The sequence below is a fragment of the Panthera leo genome, chromosome D3 (genome assembly GCF_018350215.1).
Source record: "Panthera leo isolate Ple1 chromosome D3, P.leo_Ple1_pat1.1, whole genome shotgun sequence".
Classification (NCBI taxonomy): Eukaryota; Metazoa; Chordata; class Mammalia; order Carnivora; family Felidae; genus Panthera; species Panthera leo.
Window position 1 is genome coordinate 38,412,408 of NC_056690.1, and position 20,552 is coordinate 38,432,959.

Sequence of the window (20,552 nt, forward strand, 5' to 3'; positions counted from 1 at the left end):
GGCCTATCATTTACCTTTCTTATCTGTAGAAGAGAGTTGGCCAAGCAAATGAGCACTTATAAGCAAGATTGCTTTAAACTGCTTTATAGAAACTAGATTTTTTTTTTGAAGGATTTGAATTCAAACACTGACTGGAGTTAAATATAATTTGTATTCCCTCTTACAAAACCAAAAATTTGGAAGATACCAGCAGGCGTGGTGAATGTATCATACAGAGCCCCTTCCACAATTGTAGAATTGCTTTCTTGTGTGGTCTGTTATCACCTCGCCTAAAATTCTATTCGTGCTTTAATTACTTTAAAATAATGTTTATTACTGTCAGAATTTGGCCATTTAGGGCACAGAAGTGTTCATCCAAGAATGTCATTAGAGGAAAAGTTCTGCTAATGTGCCTGTTGTAATGAAACCATTCCCCCTTCCCAGGCCCCAGATTGGCTGTTGCATGGTAGCATCTGGCAATAGATCTCTGCTGTTTTGGGGCAGATTCTCTTGATTAGAGGTCTGACAATCACCAGAGTAATTCATGAGATGACTTTATGCAAGAAATTTCATGATTTCTAATGGCTTCTAATGGTTTAATATTTTAATGTAATTACGCTTAATTATACATTGTAATATGCATTGGCCAAGCTTGGGAACTGGGTCTTAGTAAAATGTAGCTAATGGAAAATTTTCCTCCAGCTTTTTTTAAACAAGGAATTAAGTCCTGACGTGAAACTGAATGCAAATCCAACAAGCAGTCTCTTGCCAGAGAAAATATTGGCGTAATACATTTGAATGGCCCAGTTTGTCAGCTCGCTTGGCTAAATCCCCAAATCATACACTGTTTTAGAATTATTTCAGAAGTTCTATTTCCCACCTTTCCACTAACCTACTTTTAGTAATTTCTGTTTGGTTTTATGAATTTTTACCAACAGGCAGTCTGGGTGAGGGAGATTTGGGGAGACACACGCAGAATAATGTTATTTATTATGATCACCAGTAAAGGGGGTGAGGGAGAGCCCCAGAGGCGAAACTCATGCCCTGGGCTGGTTTGGGGGTGTCATTTATCTATGCTGCCCACGGTGAGTGGATGTAAAGACAGAATAAAGAGCAGAACTAAAATATAGTGTGTTCCCATTTCGCACGTCCCCTCGAAGCTAAGCAGTGACGTAGTGTTCGGATTCCATTTGTGCTGTCCTTGGGTTTGCAGACAGTCGGGGCTTGAGCAAGGGAGGGCGGAGGATACATGTTAGGATTCATGTGAATGTGTTAAGGCTCACATCTCATTGTACTTTTGAGAAATAAACCCATTTTAGAATGCCCTCCTGCTCTCTATTCTCTCCTCCCTCTTCTCACTTCCTGTCACCTTCTCTCTCCCCCATGGCACTCAAAATACACCGAACATAAGGAGCACAGCACCTCAGACCCTTCCCAGCCCTGAGCCTTTTCAGAAGCACGGTGGCAGCTATTGTGCAAAGGCCCCTTGAGGCCGGGTTACCCGGAGCCCAAGCCAGACTGCAGGCCCCAGCCAAGCAGCAGGACCTCAGAGGCACCCGAAACACACGGTGCCAGGCTTCTCGCTACTTGCTTTTCATTTGGGGGTTGCTCACTCCCTGGCCTGGAAGAAAAGGTAGAAAACGAGAGAGGGGTCATTCCTGACATTTACATAGTGCTGTCTCCTACAAGTGATTTAATTCCCTGAACAATCCTGTGTTACTAACTCCATTTTCCAGTTGAAAACACGGAGGCTCTGGGAAGCCGGACATCTAGGTGAGGTTTACATGGTGAACGCACAGTGGTCCTGATTTCGGACCCAGGTCTGTGGCCCAAGTCCATGGCACCCTGCACATCACCATGCCAGTCACAACAGCCAGATGCACACATTCAGGCAGTTCCCCAAATAGGACAGGCTCCCACTGGAACAGAACTCTCGTTTTGTTTTTAGCAGATTTTAAGAGTGCCTATTTTGAAATCTTTGCTTAAGGGCACATTCTAATGTTTAGGAAAGTAAAAAAAAAGAAAAAAGAAAAAAAACCCTAGCCACCAGAGGCAAGGAAGGGAGATGAAACCTTCCTCCAGAGGCTTCCAGGGACCGTTTTTTAAAGGCTACCTCATCTTATGACAACTGCATGGGAACATGGACATGTAAACCTGGTATAGATGAGAAAACAGCATTAAGTTAACGGCAAGAGCAGAGATATGGGAGTCAGATGCTTGAGTTTGAGCCCTGTCTCTGCCATTTGCCAGCTCTGTGACTGTTGACAGGTCACTGGGCACCCTGTGTACCGGGAACCGCGGGGTCCCACAGGACTGAGGCGCAGCTCAGACACCGTAGCATGTGAATTGCGCTGCTGACCCAGTGAAAGACTCCACCGGGGAAAGGTGTTCTCATTCGTGTGTATGCCCAGCCCGTGGCCTGAGTGGGACAGATCAAAGGCACACACCTCCTTCCACCTCCTTCAGCGTCTCCAGCACCTTCTTATTCTCGGGTGAATCAGCTGCTCCAGAAGTACACGTTTTGTGAATTGGTCACTCTCTTTGAACAGGTCGCTCTTAATTGCAGACCCAAATCAAGACTACATTATTGCCCCCTTGGATTGCTGGCTGGTCCTAGGTCAGTGCGCCCAGAGTCACTGCTACACCGTGTCCCTCTCTGACCCTCAGCAGCATCCACTCCCCCGGTGCCAGCCACAAAGTCCGCCCACTGAATTAGCCTGTCTCCTGGTGTTCGCCTGCAGTGTCGACCACCCCTTACTCAGTACTCTACTGTCTCTATCGTACGCATTCCACCCCAGTCCTGGGTGCTGTAAACTCAGCCCCACAGACATCAGATGTCAGGCTCTAACTGCCACCTCCCGGGCAGATGAAAAACTCCCTCAGCGTGCTGTCTGCCTACACCCTCGTCTCCAGACCAATTGTCACCTCTGTGTTGACAATATTCCTTGTAATTTCAGTCTCCTGAAGTCCCTCCGTGAAGGCTGTGTAATATAGTCGTTTGAGAGCACAGACCAGGAAGCCAGACAGCGAAACCTTCTAGAAGGTTTTGTAGGCAAATACCGTTCCCTGTCTGTGCCTCATTTTCCTCACTTAAAAAGCTGAAAACAGTGCCTGGCACACAGCAAGTCCTGCCTGCACGTGGGGCCTCATGGGGTGGTGCCAGCTTGGGGAGGCAGAGGGAAGGAGGGCCAGGCTTCAGTGCTGGGAACAGAACGAGCAAAACCATTTACTCAGTGTTTCATAATATATCGTCCACCAGCAACAGTAGCTTCCCTCAAGGGCCATTTCAGGTCAGCCTTAACTAAGGCCCATCTTCTGGTTTCCCGCTGCTTCTCCCAGTATCGCCTGTCACACGATCACCTCTGCCTCAATCTGTTATGTACTTCCGCCCCAGCGCGTGCTTCGCCTTTCCGTCTTCACTTCGTTTGCCTTGGGCTCTCATTTGAACTTGGAGTAGGTAAGAGCTTTCTACTTAAATTTCAGAGCCGTTTATAAATAGGTTGCTTAGTTTCAGCCAGCAGGTAAAAGCTTTCATTAAATTGTTCCTCCTTCCCATAGTGCCATTATGTGGAGCTCTCAGAAGGGAAGAGTTAAGAATGCTATTTTCCTAGTCATTAAGGAAGCCCGGTTTGAGGCCCAAGCAGCTGTTTTCCTTTTCCCCACCCAGACTTGACCAATATGACTCTGACGGATCACCTACACCCATCAGGCTTTCCCCCCTCAGAACGCTCTCCTGAAGTCACCTAGACCATTATCCATGATTCAGGACCAAAGTCCAACAATAATTCAGAAACAGGGCTCAGAGTCACTCTGCACACAAATTATTTTAGCAGCTCCATTAATTTCCTCACCAAGAGAGAAATGGGAACACAAGCAGCAGAAGCGACCTTTGATAGAATAATAAATGAAGGTGAGGGTTGGGGGTCTACCCAGATGTCTCCTTTTCAGTGTTCCTTTTTATTTTTTTAAAGTTTACTTATTTATTTTGAGAGAGAGAGAGAGAGAGAGTGAGCACAAGCAGGGTAGGGGCAGAGGGAGAGAGAGAGAGGCTATGCACCGTCAGTGCAGAGCCTGATGTGAGACTCGATCTCATGAACCGTGAGACCATGACCTGAGCCAAAATCAAGAGTCAGACACTGAACCAACTGCGCCACCCGGGCCCTCCAGAGGTCTCCCTTTTTCTATTCAAAATTGGAAAGGGAATAGCCTCTGAAGTATTGGCAAAGGTGTTTTCAGTTTTATACCCAAATATTCAGTTATACCAAGGATATCTTGCATTGTTACAGTTAAGCACGTATAACATTTCCTTTGGAGTTCTATTCACTCGTCAACATCTTCAGTTTTGAATGCCATACAGAAACCACTAAAAAGAGGAAGCTGTAAAAATGACTGAACAGCAGCCATGTTTAGGTGGCACATAGAAGTTGTAACTAGAGATTTGAGTGGGAAGTATTCTAGAATAAAGTGTAGCCCAGAGATGGGCTTCGGCAGTGCTGTCACCCTTCAGAAATGCAGCCACAATGATTTATCCTGGCATTCCCCCCAGATTACACTGGTATGGCCTCATAAATTTATGTGGGCTTAGAAGAGAGTTTCAGATGATCTTGCTGTTCCCAAGTGAGAATAAAATCTGACACAATGCAGCCTCACTGTGTAATTGAGGAATATTGAGTATGAGGCTATCAGTTCAAAAGGAAGACTGGAGTTCGGAGGGGCAGCCTCATTCCCTGAAAGGTCAAGGTTACTGGGGAGGCAGGAGGGATCTTCTGACCTCAGAGACTTGCTGTTTCTCATTTATTTCAGACACATTTTCCATTGCCGCCGTTGCGTTCTGCCACCATTCAGTCTTGTTCTCGATGTTTTCCCTTTCAAATGGTTTGTTAGAAGGTCTGCAAAATGTTCGTAAATATTACCCCTTACAACAAACAGGGCTTTGAGAGTGTGGTGACAGCTTACCTGAGTTAGTCTTCTTCAAACACAGGCTGTATTACAATTCTCTTCTCTTCTGCTGTTTTTAATCCCCACTCACCCACACAAAGACGCAGATATTAGCAGCTTGCCTTTTGTAGTTGATAATTAAGAACAGGATTTTGTGATTGTTTGGGGTGTTGGTGTTACCACCTTGTTCTCTTAACTCGTTAGCAGAGATGCGGGTATCTTGTGACTGAGTAATCCTGAAGCGTTCGGTCCTTCAGACATCACCTTACTTGAATGACAGCATTTTCACAAGATCTTCAAGAGGAAAGTAGCCTTTTAGAGAAAATTACTGATTCCAAATGCATCTGCATTTTCAGCAGAGGTTCAAAGCATGGTTATGTAGGCGAGTGTCATTTACTTGAGAAAGAGGTTTGCCGATATCAGTACAAGGGAGGCGTTGCCTCCATGTTGGAAATGCAGGCCTCAATTAATGACAGACCGTGTGTTTCCTTGTGATATGGGCAACATTTCTTATGAGGCTCCCATTACAAAGTCCCATCAGTTCATATTACTGTCCGTGTGCAGAAGGGAAAGACCCAAGGAAATTGCCGTTTCTGCTGAGGTAATAGGGCCCTCAGCCCATTTCCTCAGTTGCCCCTTGGTTGTTAATTGAATTTCTGAGATGACAGGTTTGAAGTAATTACATAGAAGTTACCTAGAAATAGTTGCTCAGTAGTTACATTTACGAATACTCATAAAAAATATAACTTTTAAATTCTGCATCATTTTATGTATTCACCTAAATGGGAAAGAATAGTCAATGAATCAGTTCCAGGATAAATCATACTATCTCTCATCCCACCACATTCCCATTTCACTAGACATGCATGTAATACATGTGATCGCTTTGATCCAATCCTGTGCACGTTTTTAAAATGACAATTACACTGTCATTTTGCGAGGTATGATGAACGTGTAAACTTAGCATGCCTCAAATGTATACCGTAAATACAATAGGATCATAAATGTATGATGATTCTTCTGAGCTTTAATTTATCCTGGTTAGTTTTTAAATCTGCAAAGAGCATATTTTTCTATCAGTATTTTCTAGAAGCATGCCCGTTGGCTGTGTGCTACTGAAGGCTGTCAATTTCAGGTGGCAGTGACCCTGCTTCAGACTAACTGTATGTTCTTGGCTCCTGTGCTAACACATCATCAAGAAAACACGTCTGACTGTGTCCACAGCTCGGTGGATCTGGGAAATCAGTTCTGCACGGTGCAAAGAAACCACCACACTAAATGAAGAGAGCAGATTGCCCAAGGCAGGCACGCAAGGGGCATGTGATCAGGAAAATGGGAAAAGGGCAGGGCAGCAGGTGCAGGACCAAGGTGCAGGGGGAGTGGGCAGCCTGCGTAGGAAGAGGGGGCACAGGTGTTGCTCAGGTGGAAGCTGATGTCTCCATGGGCTAGGCTCCCGATTTTCAAAAGACAGTTGAAACGCAGACTGTAGTGGCTGATCGGGTTCCATCATTATCTCTTAACTTATGCCAGGTACTTGTTCCTGCCAGCTCTAAGTTTGGAGTGTTTTTCGTTTTGCTTGTCTTTCCAAAACACACCCACACATGTACACATGCAGGCACACAACCTGCAAACAGTAAAAGCTTCCTGTTTTCTTGAAGCTAATACATTGGAACCAGTCGGATATATTATCCGTGAATATTGGCGTGAAGTGATGTTTGTTTGGTGACAGAAAACAGATGATTGGCCAGAGCAGCTTTTGTGTGACTTAGAACCCAGCGTCTGACAAAACTTGAGTCCCATAATGAGGAGCACAGAGTTATCCCATGTGTCATCTTCTCCGGAACAAGTTGATTTTCTTAAATGTTGGTGTAATTTAGTGTTTCTTTTTATATTTCTAATAATTTTTAAGAATAAGACTGAAGTCTACAAAATACCAAGATTACTAATTTCTTCTTATAACCAGGACAGCTAGCCTTAAAATAAATTTCCGTTTTTGCCCATGTATCTTCTGCTCTTTGCGACCCACTGTGCCATCTGTAATTGACAGGTGAGAGCAGGCCAAGGAGGGTGAGGACCCAAAGGGGCCGGGGACTCGTGCCACAGTGCACGAGAACATACGCATGCTTTGTGCAAACACAGAAAACCAGGGACGCGGGCAGGAGGGGCTCCCCAGAAACAGTAGGGAAATGTGTGGGCACAAACACAAGACACGCTTCCCAGACCGCGGCTGCCAGGGATTTCTGCGTCCCTGGCCCTCATTTCAGTGTTGACGAGGGAACCAGAACAAGGACCAAGAGAGCCCCCCTCTTCTGGGTGCACCGCTGTGTCTTGCTTCTCTGAAAGCAGAGGCTGCACTGGAAATATGTACAGCTCCTAAAAAAAGAAAATATCCCCTAAGCTGCTTCCTCATTGAATTTGCCCAAAAGGGAAATGAGAAAAGAAGCCCACAGACTAACGTGTCAGTGTGTTCTCAACAAAGGAAGGGATCACAAGTAACGCATAGGATGAACACCTAAGAAGGGGAGGTCAGTTTTGATTCAAAAAGGGGCAGCCCAGCTTCTGCCAAGTCGCTCCCTCTCCCAGAGTGGGAGAGAAGGCGGGGGAAGGTGCCTCAGAATGGAAACTGCCGGGCCTTCAGTCCTGTCCTGGGCTGGAAGAGTTCCCCCAGGACCACTTTCAAAAGAGAACGGCTCATCTGTGGGGAGAATGGAGCACAGGAGCCTGTGAAAACAGGCTGGCTCCCAAGACACGTAGACCAGCCACTTGGACCTCGGCGCGCCCCACGATGCAGGCTGATTTCTCTGACTCTCTGTGAACACGTCAGCACCTCCAGAAGGGGAGCCCTTGGCACTGCTTTGGAGGGAGCGTCTGCGCTGTGCTCCTCGCCAAGGAAGGAGGCAGTTTTCGTGCCAGAGACGGGAAGGCCTGAGCAGCAGCTGAATTCCCAGGCCGAGGTGGGTGGGCCCCAGGACTCACTCGCTCAGGGCCCTCTTGCCAGGCTGAGCTCCCAATCCCTGTCCTTTCCAAGGCTCAGAGTGCTCTTTTGATTAGGTCTGCACAGTTTCTGCGTGGACTCTCTGGAAGCACGTTTATTTTGAGATAAATATCCGACAGTACTTCCCAGGGATCTCTCTGGAGCTCTGTTGTCTCAGTGTTGCAACATGGTGGCTTCCCTTATTAAAGAAGAGGCGAGTCTGTCTCCCCGGGAATGATCAGACCCCAGGATCCCCACCTCCTATAAGTGTCACTCCTGCTTCTCACCCTTTAGACAAATGCAGAGGCAGTGGCAGAAAGAACCCACTCTCGAAGGATCAGAGGAAAGGAATGCCCCTACTGTGGTGAGCTCTGGGGTCAGCATCCCAGCCCTTCCGTTGCCTGATGAATATCTTTCGCCGAGTTCCTTAGAGTGTCTGAGACCTTTGTATTATCTGCAAAAGAGACTTAATAGCACTGTCCCCATGAAGTCACGTGGAGTAAATAAAACCAGCAGTAAGAGGTAACCAGCAAGTATTTGTCCCCTTGGTCCCCAGCTGGCCCCAAGTCGGCACTGGTGCTGGCAGAGGGCGCTGAAACCCTGGCGGGGTACCGGCAGCCCTTAGGTTCATTCCTCGGGTGCCGTCTCATCGTTCTGATTGAGTGCTCCTGGCTGGGAGCACAGTGCTGTGCTCTGGGCTGGCTGTGCCTCTCTGTGGGTCTGGGAATCCGTGGAGTCCTCGGGAACCTTTTGACCTGAGGCTTATCTGAAGTTGGACACCCGTGGACTGCGTGTCCCGTGGCTGGGAGTAGGTGAGTGCAGAGAAAAAGGAGGCAAAATCCAGTGAGGTGTTCCCTCATGGCCTGCGTACAGTAGGGAGCCTCCGGGTCCCCATCAGTCAACAGGGACATATGTGTTCTTCCTCCTCACAACGTATACCTGCCCGGCTACTTGTCAACAGACGGCCGTTGAGTGACTCCCGTGTGCGGGGTGCCACAGTAGTATGCTAGGTGGGGAGCAGCGGGGGCAAAGAGAAATAATACACGTGTCTTCCCACCTAGAGGCAGGTCGTGTACGATTTGAAGGTTTGTAACATATTAGTTCACTCGTCCCTCCCCGCCTCTACGTTACAGAAGCTGAGAAGCAGCCGACCGAGTACAGAGCCCGGCACCCACACCTGCCTGGGCTTTGGCACTAGTCGCATACGCTGCCACCCTGGGGGCAGGTGCCCACGCCATGCCCTCAGCTCAAAGGGTTTGCCTCCAAATCCATTTGCCCCAATCCAGTACCACCATCCAGGGCTGGAATTAAGATACAATTAAACTGTTTCTTCATCATGCTCAGTACTGTTTTCTTCTGGGTCATACTGACATGTGCATCAACGTGGCAGGGCCTTCCAGATTTGTGAATGCCAGCTCAAGTAGGGTTCGGTCTTCTTAAGACTGCATGTGGAGAGCCGGGATAGGAAGCGAACAGGTGGGGGATGCCGCTTTGAGAAGAGCAACTCTAGGTCTTGGTCAAGTTGGCACCCACGTTCATTCAATTATGGTCTCACTTTTGCAAGTGAAGGAAAATGGTCCCGCCGAGGATAAAAAAAAAAATTCACGCTGAGTGATTGGGTTGTAGTATTCAACCGAAAGAAGCTAATTAATGATGTCTCAAGCTGCGCGAAGCAGATATTAAACCAAAAGGTCACCCTTCAGCCATCAAAAGATATGCTGCCCTGAAATCTTTTATTGGATGACTAACATATCACAAGTTAATATGGGTTTTCCTGCATGTTTGTTAAAATGAAAGTGGGGGGGGGGGGGTATCTGCTTCTTGAGTATCAAATTGAGATGTTAGTAAGATTCCATATCACAAACAATTCTCAGCTTTTTCAGTAATGAGTATATTTGTCAAACGAGAGCCCACGGGATGGAAACTCATTGTTTTCACTGGCACAGACCAGCTTGGCATTTGCCACGGCGTTATCTGTCTCCGCAGTGAAATTCCTCAGATGGCTCCACAGTCAGCTCGGGTCTTACGCACCTGTACTCCACGGTGCCGGCCACGGGGGTGCAGGATGACTTGGAAATGACTGCCCTTGAGTTTGTACCCCACTTAATCAAAGCCTGCAAATAAACACACAATTTCAATACAGGGTAGCAAGTGGGGGGAGGGCGCTGTCCTGGAGGAGCCACCCTTAAGAGGCATGACACACACCCCCGCCACCCCCACCCCCGCCCCCACCACCCCCCCCCCCCCCGCCCCGGGCAGACTGAAGAGAGGGCTGGGGACAGTGACAGGGCCTCAGGGCCTCTGTGTGAGGAGCCCTGAGCGTCTGAGCGCGGAAACTGACGGATAGACTCCTGGCATCAGAGACCCCTTAAAAGAGAGTTTGCTGAAGTAGGACCAAAAGGAGGAGCTATAAAAAAAAAACCCCTGCCCTCAGGAATAAAAGCCAGCAGCTAAATCCCTTCCCAGACTGGAGGACTGAGTCTCACTGTGGGGACTTCGTTTTATTTGCCACTCTCCCTGCTTGTTAAATGACTTGTCCCGTCAGGATCCTGTTGTGTTTGGCTGTAAACTCGTCAGGGGGCGCCTCTGTGAAGGCAGCGAGGCAAGAGAAGCCAGAAAGGCTGTGCCCCATAGGCCAGCGGGCGAGGGCAGGCGGGAGAAGCGCCCTGAGGGCCAGAGGAGATGGGAAGGCCGCTGAAGGAGAAAGAAGCAGCCTCAAGTTCCTGCAGAGGGGCCAGGGAAGAGAGAGAGATGTGCGGGGGAGAAAGGGAAGACTGCAGCGTCTAGCAGAGGGTGGATACAGTTTGGGTGCCCGCTGAGTAGGAGCTGTGAGGAGACGCTCCGTCAGTAGGGAAGAAGGCCAGCAGTGGGCTGCGGGGCTGGATCCCCGCCTGTAAGGAGCGCTGCTTCTCAGTCTTCAGAGACGTGACAGCGAGGACATGCAGGAGGGGTGCCGGGGGAACGGCCGGTAGGAAGGCACCTGCCCAGAGGCAAGGCGGGCCTGGAGTGCAAAGGGACGGTGGGCTGGGTCACTGACTTTTCACTGAGTGAGGGAGCAGAGCTGAGGAGGGAAGGCCAGTTGGCTCTGAGCAGAGGTGATGAACTGTAAAGCCCAAAAGTGGGGCATTGAGGACCCTCAGAAAATAGATTCCACAGGGAGTCTACAAACTTGAAAGCTCTTGTGTCCGTCCTCCCCCTGGTACCTAGTCACCAGTGAGAAAAGAGCAGCCGGGTTACCACAAGCTCCTTGAGAATTTAGTGATGGAGGGGTGTGCAGTGACACTTTTAGACAAAGTGGCTCTAAATCTGAGTGGCTCCTGATCGAGTTTTGAAAGCCATTCCTTGTGTTTGTAGTAAGCGCAGACAGTTCCTACTTCCCTGATACATGCATTGATTCATTCAGTCATTTATTCACCAGCGCTGCAGCCACTGAGCGTCCCCCGTTCCACTGTGTGCCAGACCAACGTACAGCTCCAGTGTCACGGCCAGTAATCCGTGACGCCAACACCGGAGCCCGGGCAGCCGTCTCCAGCAGCACTCCCCCACCCAAGTGGGCTGTGTTTAATCTCAGGTCTTCTGTCTTCCCCCTCTCTCAGGGTTGTCGGTTGCCAGGGGCTGGGTGGGATGCAGGCTGCCTGGAGCTTCATCGTCACCGCGTCAACATGAGTCACGTTAACTCCATTCAGCCACCCAGCCCTTCCTGCACCAAGTGTGGATCTTGAGAGACGCCATGAGTCATCACTCTTCCAGACTGCACCGTCCAATAGAAATACAACACTAGCCACGTGCGAGCTGCAAGTTTTCTAGTAGCCACATTTAAAATAACAAAAGGAACAAGGAAAGTTAATTTTGGATGCCATTTTATTTAACCCATATCCGAAATATCATTTCAACATGTAAATCAAGATTACAAAAAAAAAAAAAAAAATGAAGGACGGATTTTACATTCTTTTTTTTTGTACTAAGTCATCAAAATCCAGGACATGTGCACTTACAGCGCATCTCAGTTTGCACTGTCCACATCTTACGTATTGCATGACCACATGTGGCCAGTGGCTGCTTTGCGGACAGTACACAGATCTAGAACATGCAGGGTTCTTCATCCTCCTGATTCTGTTGATAAGGCCACTGGGAAGTCCCTAACAATCTCTGACATTTCTGTGCTTTGTCTCCCACATTCATGTAAAACCAATACAGAAGAAACGGGTTTGTGATGAGGGAGGACTAATAACCACAATCCTAAAGCACTCTGCAGATAAAAATGTATGGATTCCAAATAACATGGTTATGAAGAAGTAGAACGTGGGTCAGCAGACCAATCGCCCCACTTGTTTTAGTAGTAATGTAAGTCACGGTTAGGAACCAGCAGTGGGCCAAGTTCCCGCTGGGAACTGAATGCCTTTTCGGGTGTGTTCCCACACAGCAGGGATGGCATGGTTGTCTCACCAATGGTGTTCGGGATCCCGTTGTTCTGCTTTTCACTTTCATTTTGGGGAAACTGGGAGGTAAGAAAATAGAAATGAGAAAGGATTGAGTGAGTCAAACCCCATTAAAATCAGGAGGAGACGAGGTAGCATAGAAATGAGGGCTCCAAGCATGTTAAGAACAGAGACCTAGAAACAAAGGGATCACGGGAAGAAAAAATGTTGCAAACTGTCAAGCCCCTTTTGAACATTTCCTTGCTCCTCCAGGAGCAGCCACTCCTGGAGCTCGGTGCTGCAGGCAGAGTAACTTCTCAGTGAGTGCTGGGTACACTGAGGAAAGTCAGTCTGGGACTGTCACGGATTATGCAGTAGGCCAGAGAAAACGTAATCAGATATGGGGACCCTTGGCAATTTTTTTTTTTTTTTTTGCTTCCTCCTTTTTGGAACAGAGAACACAATAGAATTGCTACCCCTTTCATTGAAGAGAAGGCTGCTTGTGAAATGGGTCTCTGTTTTTAGTGGGATTAAAAATAACCTGAGACCCAGCCATGCAGCCTCTGGTTACCATTTATGACTCACTTGCTACAGTTTTGTTGTGTGCGCTTTTGTGAAGAAACAGCCATATTTTTAAAGAACATTTCCATAAAGGATTTTTCTCCCTTTGTGGGGTAGAGCAGAAGTTGGAAGAACCAGAGGGGCAGAGAAGAAATCAGGGACCTACTTTCATGTTATTTTCAGATGAATTAAAAACCTTTTGTCTCTAAATCCTCCAGACTTTGTTTAAGTCCGTGGAATGGGGAGGCAGACCGTGCTTGTACACCACAGTCATGCGTCTGTTTGATCATTTCACCCGAGAGGCAGCCCCTGAGTCACGCGGCGTCCACAACCGGCCTGAGCTGGCTGTCCCCGTGGACTGGGAGAAGAGGGCCTGTGCCCAGCGAGGGTTTTCCCATTGAAGAGCAGAGAGACTCTGGTCTCCTCGGGGAGTCCATTGGAGTCGAACCATTTACTGCCTCTGCAAGAAAAGTAATGACTTAACGTTTTTGGAGATGGGATTATTTTCTCCTCTCTGAGTGGATGCCGATCCACGGCCAAGTCCCCTGGTACGCTACTTAGGGCGTCCCGTATCCTGGCGCTGGACACACACAGCTGAACCCCCTGGCCGTGGGAACGGGCGATGCTCCAAACCTTGAAGCGACTTGACTGGAATCCTTAAGCCCATCATTATAAATTTTTTAAGTTCAAAACACCCAAAAGAAACACCGAGAGAAAAACAGAGGCAAAAAAACCTCTTCCAAACTATTCTACAAATGGCAAACCACGGAGGTGACAGATATCACGTGCTCTGTTTTCTGGAATAGGAAAGACATTTTAAATGTAGGGATGTCTTTCCCTATTGTCACTCACTCATTGGTGTTAAAGGCAAAGCCAGGATTACGCATGCATTTCCTTTTCTGGTGCAAAAGGCATTTTGATTAATTAAAATCTTAAAACCTGTAAGTAGGGGGGCTGCTTTCGCAGGCTGAGTTTTCTTGGCTGACCTTTAGGGGAGCTGGCTGGGAATCACTGCTGCAGGGAGGCCGTGTAACTGGGAAGCAGCCCATATCCCTCCGCTGTGTTAGGTGGACAGTGGGTTGGATGTCGGGCCTGAGGGATGCAGTCCGTAAGTTACCCGGTTAGAAAGACCCTTTGTGTCCCCTGTTCATGGCGGGCACCCTCTTCGAATCTAGATGGCTCTGCTTACTCCAAGAGCCCCAAGACCGAATGACCTGATCCTTTTCATTTGATAATAGTTTCTGAAGACAGCATATACTTTCATCATTGGCTTGCGCTTTTTAATTTATTAGCAACCATTCAGGGAGTATCTATCTAATATGACATGAGCTGTGCTGGGCTTGGTAAAAAGTTAAAATCAGCATGTTCACATTTGATAAAAATGTATGCAGATTTTTAAGTGGATATTTTCAAAAGTCTAATTTTATGCGCGGAATTTAAAATAATGCAAATCACCCCACATTTTAAAAGTCTGTCAAGAGCCACATAATTTCAAAGCTGGCAGGCTGCACGCATTTTAACCATGTTACCCTGTTGCTGCACATTGGCACCAGCCTGCCTGGGCAACAGATGCCCTACCCAGCATCACCGGTGGCCAGGGATCCCACACTCATCGCCTTCCAGCGGGATTCTGCACGTGATCTTCGTGACCACTACTCTGTCCTTTCAGGACCACTTGGGTGTGAAATCAGAACATGGCCTGGAGATCCTGGGTTTCAGCTGAATTTCAGCTTTCATAGGTTTTAGGCATATCCAGCCATGCGGGCTTTGGAAATTTTATATGTCTGAACATTCACTATTGTTAGAACTTAAAAAATCTTTATATCTTATGTTTAAAAACAAAATTCAGTCAGTTAAGCATCCAATTCTTGATTTTGGCTCAAGTCATGATCTCACACTTTGTGAAATCGAGCCCCGAGTTGGGCTCCATTCTGACAGCACAGAGCCTGCTTGGGATTCTCTCTCCCTCTCTTCTCTCTCTGCCCCTCCCCCACTCGTGCACACACATGCACACACACGCACACACTCCCTCCCTCTCTCTGTCTCTCTCTCTCAAATTAAACATTTAAATTTTGTTTTTAATTAAAAACTTTAAAAATAAAAATGGGCACCTGGGTGGCTCAGTCAGTTGCATCCAACTTCAGGTCAGGTCATGATTTCCCAGTTCGTGAGTTTGAGCCCTGTGTCAGGCTCTGTGATGACAGTTCAGAGCCTGAAGCCTGCTTCAGATTCTGTGTCTCCCTCTCTTTCTGCCCGTCCCCTGCTCTCTCTCACTCTCTCTCTCAAAAATAAAATAAACATTAAAAATTTTTAAATAAATAAATAAATAACAGAAAATCCAAAATTCAACTTTAAGTTTTAAAAATCTTATTGGCTTTATTCAGTAATTTGTGAACTGGGCAGCTTCCCATCCAGCAGATAGAAAGGAGCTCCAAAGAGCTGTACAAAGTGGGAGATTTTTATAGGCAGAAGGGGGCAGGGACAAGCAAAGGCAGACTGTTTCAGGTAAAGTCACCTTTGTTTGGGGGATGGCAGGGATGTGTCAGGCAGATTACCTCACCAGGAGATTCCAGACTGACTGGTTGAGATTATATTCCTGGGAGAGGTGGAAACTAGGAAACTAGGAAATTAGGTTCGGTATGAACTCTTGGTTTGCTGATGTGGGCCTGACCGCAAGCAACTCCATTTGAGCTTGTCTCTTTTATCACACTTGTAACAGTAATGTAATATCTGACATGATTTGAATATTCATTATACTCCAGAAGCTGTTCTAATTCCAACAACTCAGTGGGATGTCAGTGTTATCATTACCCCAATTAAAAAACCTTGCTACATAGGAGCTGAGTATCTCATCCAAGGTCGCTCAGCAACTGTGTGGGGACCAGGTTTCACCACTAAGCAAGCTGATGTGGACCCTTCCCTTCCCCCACCCCCCACCGTGCCGCAGTCCTCTGAGGCAAGCCCATCCTAGCATTCTCTCAGCTAGACATGAAGATCTCACCCCAAAATCATCAGCTTTGAAGAAATTGGACCTGGAAAATGGTAAAAGAAGGCAAAACAACCACCATAAAACACTCTCCAAAATGTATCCTCTGTCTTCTGTTACTACTGGAAAATTAGTCTTGGATTGTGTTAACTTGAGATAATGCATCATCCCTTCATAGAGCTTCAGTCCTGACCTCAAGGAGCTTACAGTCAAGTTTAAAGTAGCACTCAACCACTTAACGACTAGTTACAGCATGCTGGGGACCACACTATGGCCTTATGCACATTTCCCTTTCCCCTCCTGCCATTGGGCGTTCCCAATTCCAGTTGTATCTTGGAGTTGGCAGACTGGTTCTTCCAAACTCCCTGCTCACAGACTCCCTCCCTAACCTAACTCTTGTCTTTTTGAGCAGGAAGGCTCAACTGTCAGTCTTCCCATTTCATTTTGTAAAGTTGATAAGAGTAGAATATTATTTGTGCTTAGCATGTAACTGGTTCTGGCAAGCATTCCCCAAAACGTGAGGTTGTAGGTACACAGACAGGAGCCCTTTATACCCATGGAAACTCCAAGCCAGTTGGGGGAGTGGGCACCCCAGCAAGATGGTTGCAGACCTGTCCCCACTGCCATGGCACGACTCACTTTGTGCCACAGAACCTATTCTCCACTGAGTTCTGTTCATCCTTCGAGAAATTTGGCTTTCACCTCCCTTCAATCAAATAGTTTGATCTAATACGGACACAGTTAACTGAATTCAAAAGCCACAGACAGCATAAAGCCTCCTGAGTTCAAGTGCGTAAGATACAGCTGGAGCTCTCTACCTTTCATTGTAACCTGTGGACCATCTTATTTCTTGAGCTGACCGATGGCTCCTATCTCCCAGGGCCCAGAGCCATGAGAGGCAGCATACCAAGGAGCCCCAGGGCTGGTCAGTGCTGGCAACCACACATTAGATGTATTTCCAAGGGGACCCCTTGGCTCCCAAGGCAATTTGCTTCCAAAATTACAGTGTGGAAAATTTTCTTGCTTGGGAGCACAGTGGTTCTTTTACATTTTTAATGCCTTCAGCTTTTATTTGTGAATCACAGGAATCTAATCACCATCACTCAACACCTTTGCACCTCCGAAATATAAGGCTCGTTAATTGTGTCTTCTCAGAGTCCTATACATTTTGGAAACTATACATGATTGATTTACCCAGGGCATGGGTTTTGAGATATAGATGTGATTTTTTATTTTTTTTTAAGTCCACGCTATTTCAGCGAAAACAACCAATTGATTGATGCAGTGATTCTTTTCCAGAATAAAGCCCAGCTTTGGCTCAGGTCTTAATCCCTCTAAACACATAGCTTTAACTCTTTGGTTCCCAGGAAAGCCCTCAGTGACTGTGTGGCTTTGACTGCAGACTTGTTCTGGGATGTTTCTGCCATGGGTTTTCAGGGCTGGTTTGGTCCATGCTCCTTGTCCAACCTGACACCTTCATTAAAGAACATTCACGTTTGTAAACATACTGGCTTTTCAAAGAAGGTGTGAAGTTTCCCTTCAGAGCCGGCAGTCGTACTTACTGTTGGCTGGACTACATGTAGGGAGATAACCTATTTACATACTAAAAAGGTCAGTGTTGGACAATCAGCATTTAGAGATGAACTTGCTGCCTCTTGCAACTGGAGCATAAGAATTTGGGAGAAGGCCGCAGTTTCGCCGCCTCTTTATCTGTGTAGACAGCAAGCGTTGGTAACTGTGTAGGATGTCTGTGCCAAGCAGTCAGGGTAGTGACAGATGGGCTCCTTCTAGCCTGGAACCTCTTGACTACTAACGGGTATGACTGTGTGACCATGCATGGTACAGGTCAGCCTCACCTACTAAAAACTGTAATTAATTTGAGGTAGAAGTATTTGCATAATAGCTTTTCAGACTCTGTTAGTAAAAGACAAACCATCATAATAGACTTTACATCGCGTGGCTCCTGCTTACTTAACTTGTCATTTGCATCGGGAAAGGTAGACTTTTAGAAGGCTTACAGCATTTTGTGTGTGTGGTCTTCCTTTTCAAAGTATCTTAAAAATATCAACATCAACGGGTTTATTTTGCTAATGTGTGTTGAAAGTGCCTTTTCAAACGACATCGCAAAGGCACGCGTGTTCTCCGAAATCTCTGGGATGATTTTGCTCCGCATCCATTTATAAATTCAAAGCAAATAATTAGAGGATTGAGATCTCTGCCTCTATCTACATGTTGGGATATAACATAAGAGTAAAGTCACTCCTGAAGGTGGAACACCAGTTCCTTAAGCCTGGGGAGAAGGAAGAGGCAGAAGTGAGGTCTTACCCGTTACTGATAGTCTTGAGCAAGCAAGCAGCGCCACCCTTCGTGTCCCGGAACACGGCTCATTCAGAGCTTTTTCTCTGAAGAGAGAGCGCCCATTTAAGAGCACCTGGGTCAGGGTATACACATCGCAGTGCGGCCGCTTTCCGCAAGTCCCGAGAGATCGTCGTGTCCTGCGGGGAGCTATCTCGGCAGCTGCCACCCAGATTCTCACGGGGACCCTGAGCCGCATTCCATGTTCAGTGTCCCCCAGGGGACTTATGAAGCCAGATGTGGACCTGGGCTCGTTGTGTCTTTGGAGCCATGGGAGGCGGCCGCCAGGAAGAGATCGCTGTTTGTGTGCACACACATCCCAGAGGGGTCGGTGTGCAGATGCAGTTAATAGCCACACTCCGTGAGGCTCTGTGCTTCCTCTGACTCCTGATATAGGGAGAGAGAGGCCAGTGGCAGTGACAGGCTAACTCTTGGTTGGCATCAAGCAGTGTCTCGTAGATATTATTTGACCTTGCTTAGCAAATAGCCAGAGTCACCTGGGCCTTATATAAGGTCCATTTCTCACGACAGTTGTGTTGAAACTGGCATGGGCCGAGCTTGGGGACTCCTCCCGGCGATGATGCCAAGCGACAGGAATGCCAGGGTCCCCACTGAGCCTGCGCTTGTCCTATCCTGGCTCTGGGCCCCCCAGGCGGAGGGGCTGACCCAGGTGGCGCTCTGTGTGCGGCTCACTCCCCGCCTCTCTTTCAGAATATTCCGCTGAGCAGACACAGCAGGCGCTGCACCAGTCCGTCTTCATGTCCTCCATGTCGGCCCACCCCTTCCGGGACCTTCCACTCGGCAGGGAGCAGCACTGCAAGTTGCTTCCAGGCGTGGCCAACATCCAGGCAGGCGAGGTGGCCCGGTGGACAGTGGACGAGGTGAGCGGGGCTGCTCTGGGGCCTGGAGGGAGCGTGCCAGGCTGCTGAGGGTTTCTCCTAGGCGCTGAATCCACTGCAGCAAATCTAAGATCCACACTTAAGGGAGAAGGCAAGCATGATTTGGAGAGAGTGAGGAAAGCCCAGTTGGTTTGGGCCTCTCCCCCGAGGTATCCCAGAACCACCTCTGTTCTCCACCACCATCGGCCCAAGCCTCCAGTCCCACATCACAGATTTACTTTGCGGAAGCACACATGTATAAGCATCTTAGGCTTGCACCCTGGCATCCTGTCTGGGGAGCCCCCGCCCCCGGGATGTTCTGTTCTGTGCTGAGGGGCACCTGGAGGGCCCCAGAGGATTCACTTGTTCTCATTACTGAGCAGTTGTGTGCTGCCCATTTGTCTACTTGAAGCCACAGATGATCGGTTAGCCTTAGGTTGGTTTTTAAAGTGAATTAGATCACAACATTGCATAAGATGCGGTACACATGGGAAAATTGATCCAACTTTAATATAAATGTTCCTTACAATGTTGCTTTTTAATAAGGATCAGGTAAGTCTCATTGCTTGCTGTGATGCTGCAGAAATGCTTCATATGTAAAGCAGTTTTCTTTTAACGAATACACTCTCTGACATTTCTCTTAATAAAGGTATTATTTCCACTAGTCAGGCCTTAATTAATTTTTTTTAAATGAAGGAAAACCGTGGGTCGCTCTGAGGACAAGATAACGGTAGAGCTGGAGTGAAGTTAGTCACAGAATGTTCACTGAGCACTTTCTGCAATCAGCTCGACTTAACCTTGGCTTCGGCCTTCCTTCGCAGCCTCGGACGAGGCGCAGGTGGCAAAGGCCGTGCGGAGGCTGAGGTTTGGGGCAACGCTGCTCCCTCCGCCTCCTCCCGGGGAACCTCACAAAACCCACCTGGAGCAGCGGGGGCTTTCCCCAGCACACCCCGCCGCCCCACCTCTCCTTCCGATCCCTCCAGTGCCCCCGTGGCACTGGTAACGGAGAGTTGACCGAATATGCCAGCCGGTGGCGACTAAACGTGGTCCCGTTCCTTAAAGAGTATGCGGGGTCAGCCCCCCTGCCCCTTGCTGATGACCTTTTACTGGTTTACAAAGCGTGCAGCAGCTTCACGACCAAGCCAACTAAATCAAAACCTATCGTGTCTGTGATCCAGTCGTGTGCAGCTTTGGCCTTGTAACCGCCCTGCACGTGATGGGGAGCTCCCCTGACAGCTTGGCGGCAATCCCTGGTTCCTGACTTTCAAGCCATTCACTAGGTTGTACCACGTTTTAAGTTAGAGTGACAGTGGCTTCTCTTCCCTCGCCTCATCGCTGTTGTGCCGAGGCCGATGTCCCGGGGAGGGCAGCCACCCGCATCCAGCCCCTGGCCCCACGTTCACAGAGCAGCCGAGACCCGCCAGTGGGTGACCACGGAAGAGACACCTTGGGTGTGAGCTCTG

The 20,552-nt window shown here is 48.0% G+C and overlaps 1 protein-coding gene across 10 annotated transcripts in view; it reads left to right on the plus strand.

Annotated features, from left to right (window-relative positions):
• Window positions 1-20,552, plus strand: part of L3MBTL4 (L3MBTL histone methyl-lysine binding protein 4) — a 448,782-nt gene that overhangs the window by 416,019 nt on the left and 12,211 nt on the right. For 8 of the 10 annotated variants that reach the window (XM_042909930.1, XM_042909929.1, XM_042909916.1 and 5 more), the window contains one exon: window positions 18,923-19,092. In XM_042909930.1, coding sequence (XP_042765864.1) covers window positions 18,923-19,092 — 170 coding nt within the window. Of the gene's footprint in view, window positions 1-11,487; window positions 13,816-18,922; window positions 19,093-20,552 lie in introns of those variants that run through there. The other 2 variants (XM_042909921.1, XM_042909925.1) reach the window with 1 other exon arrangement.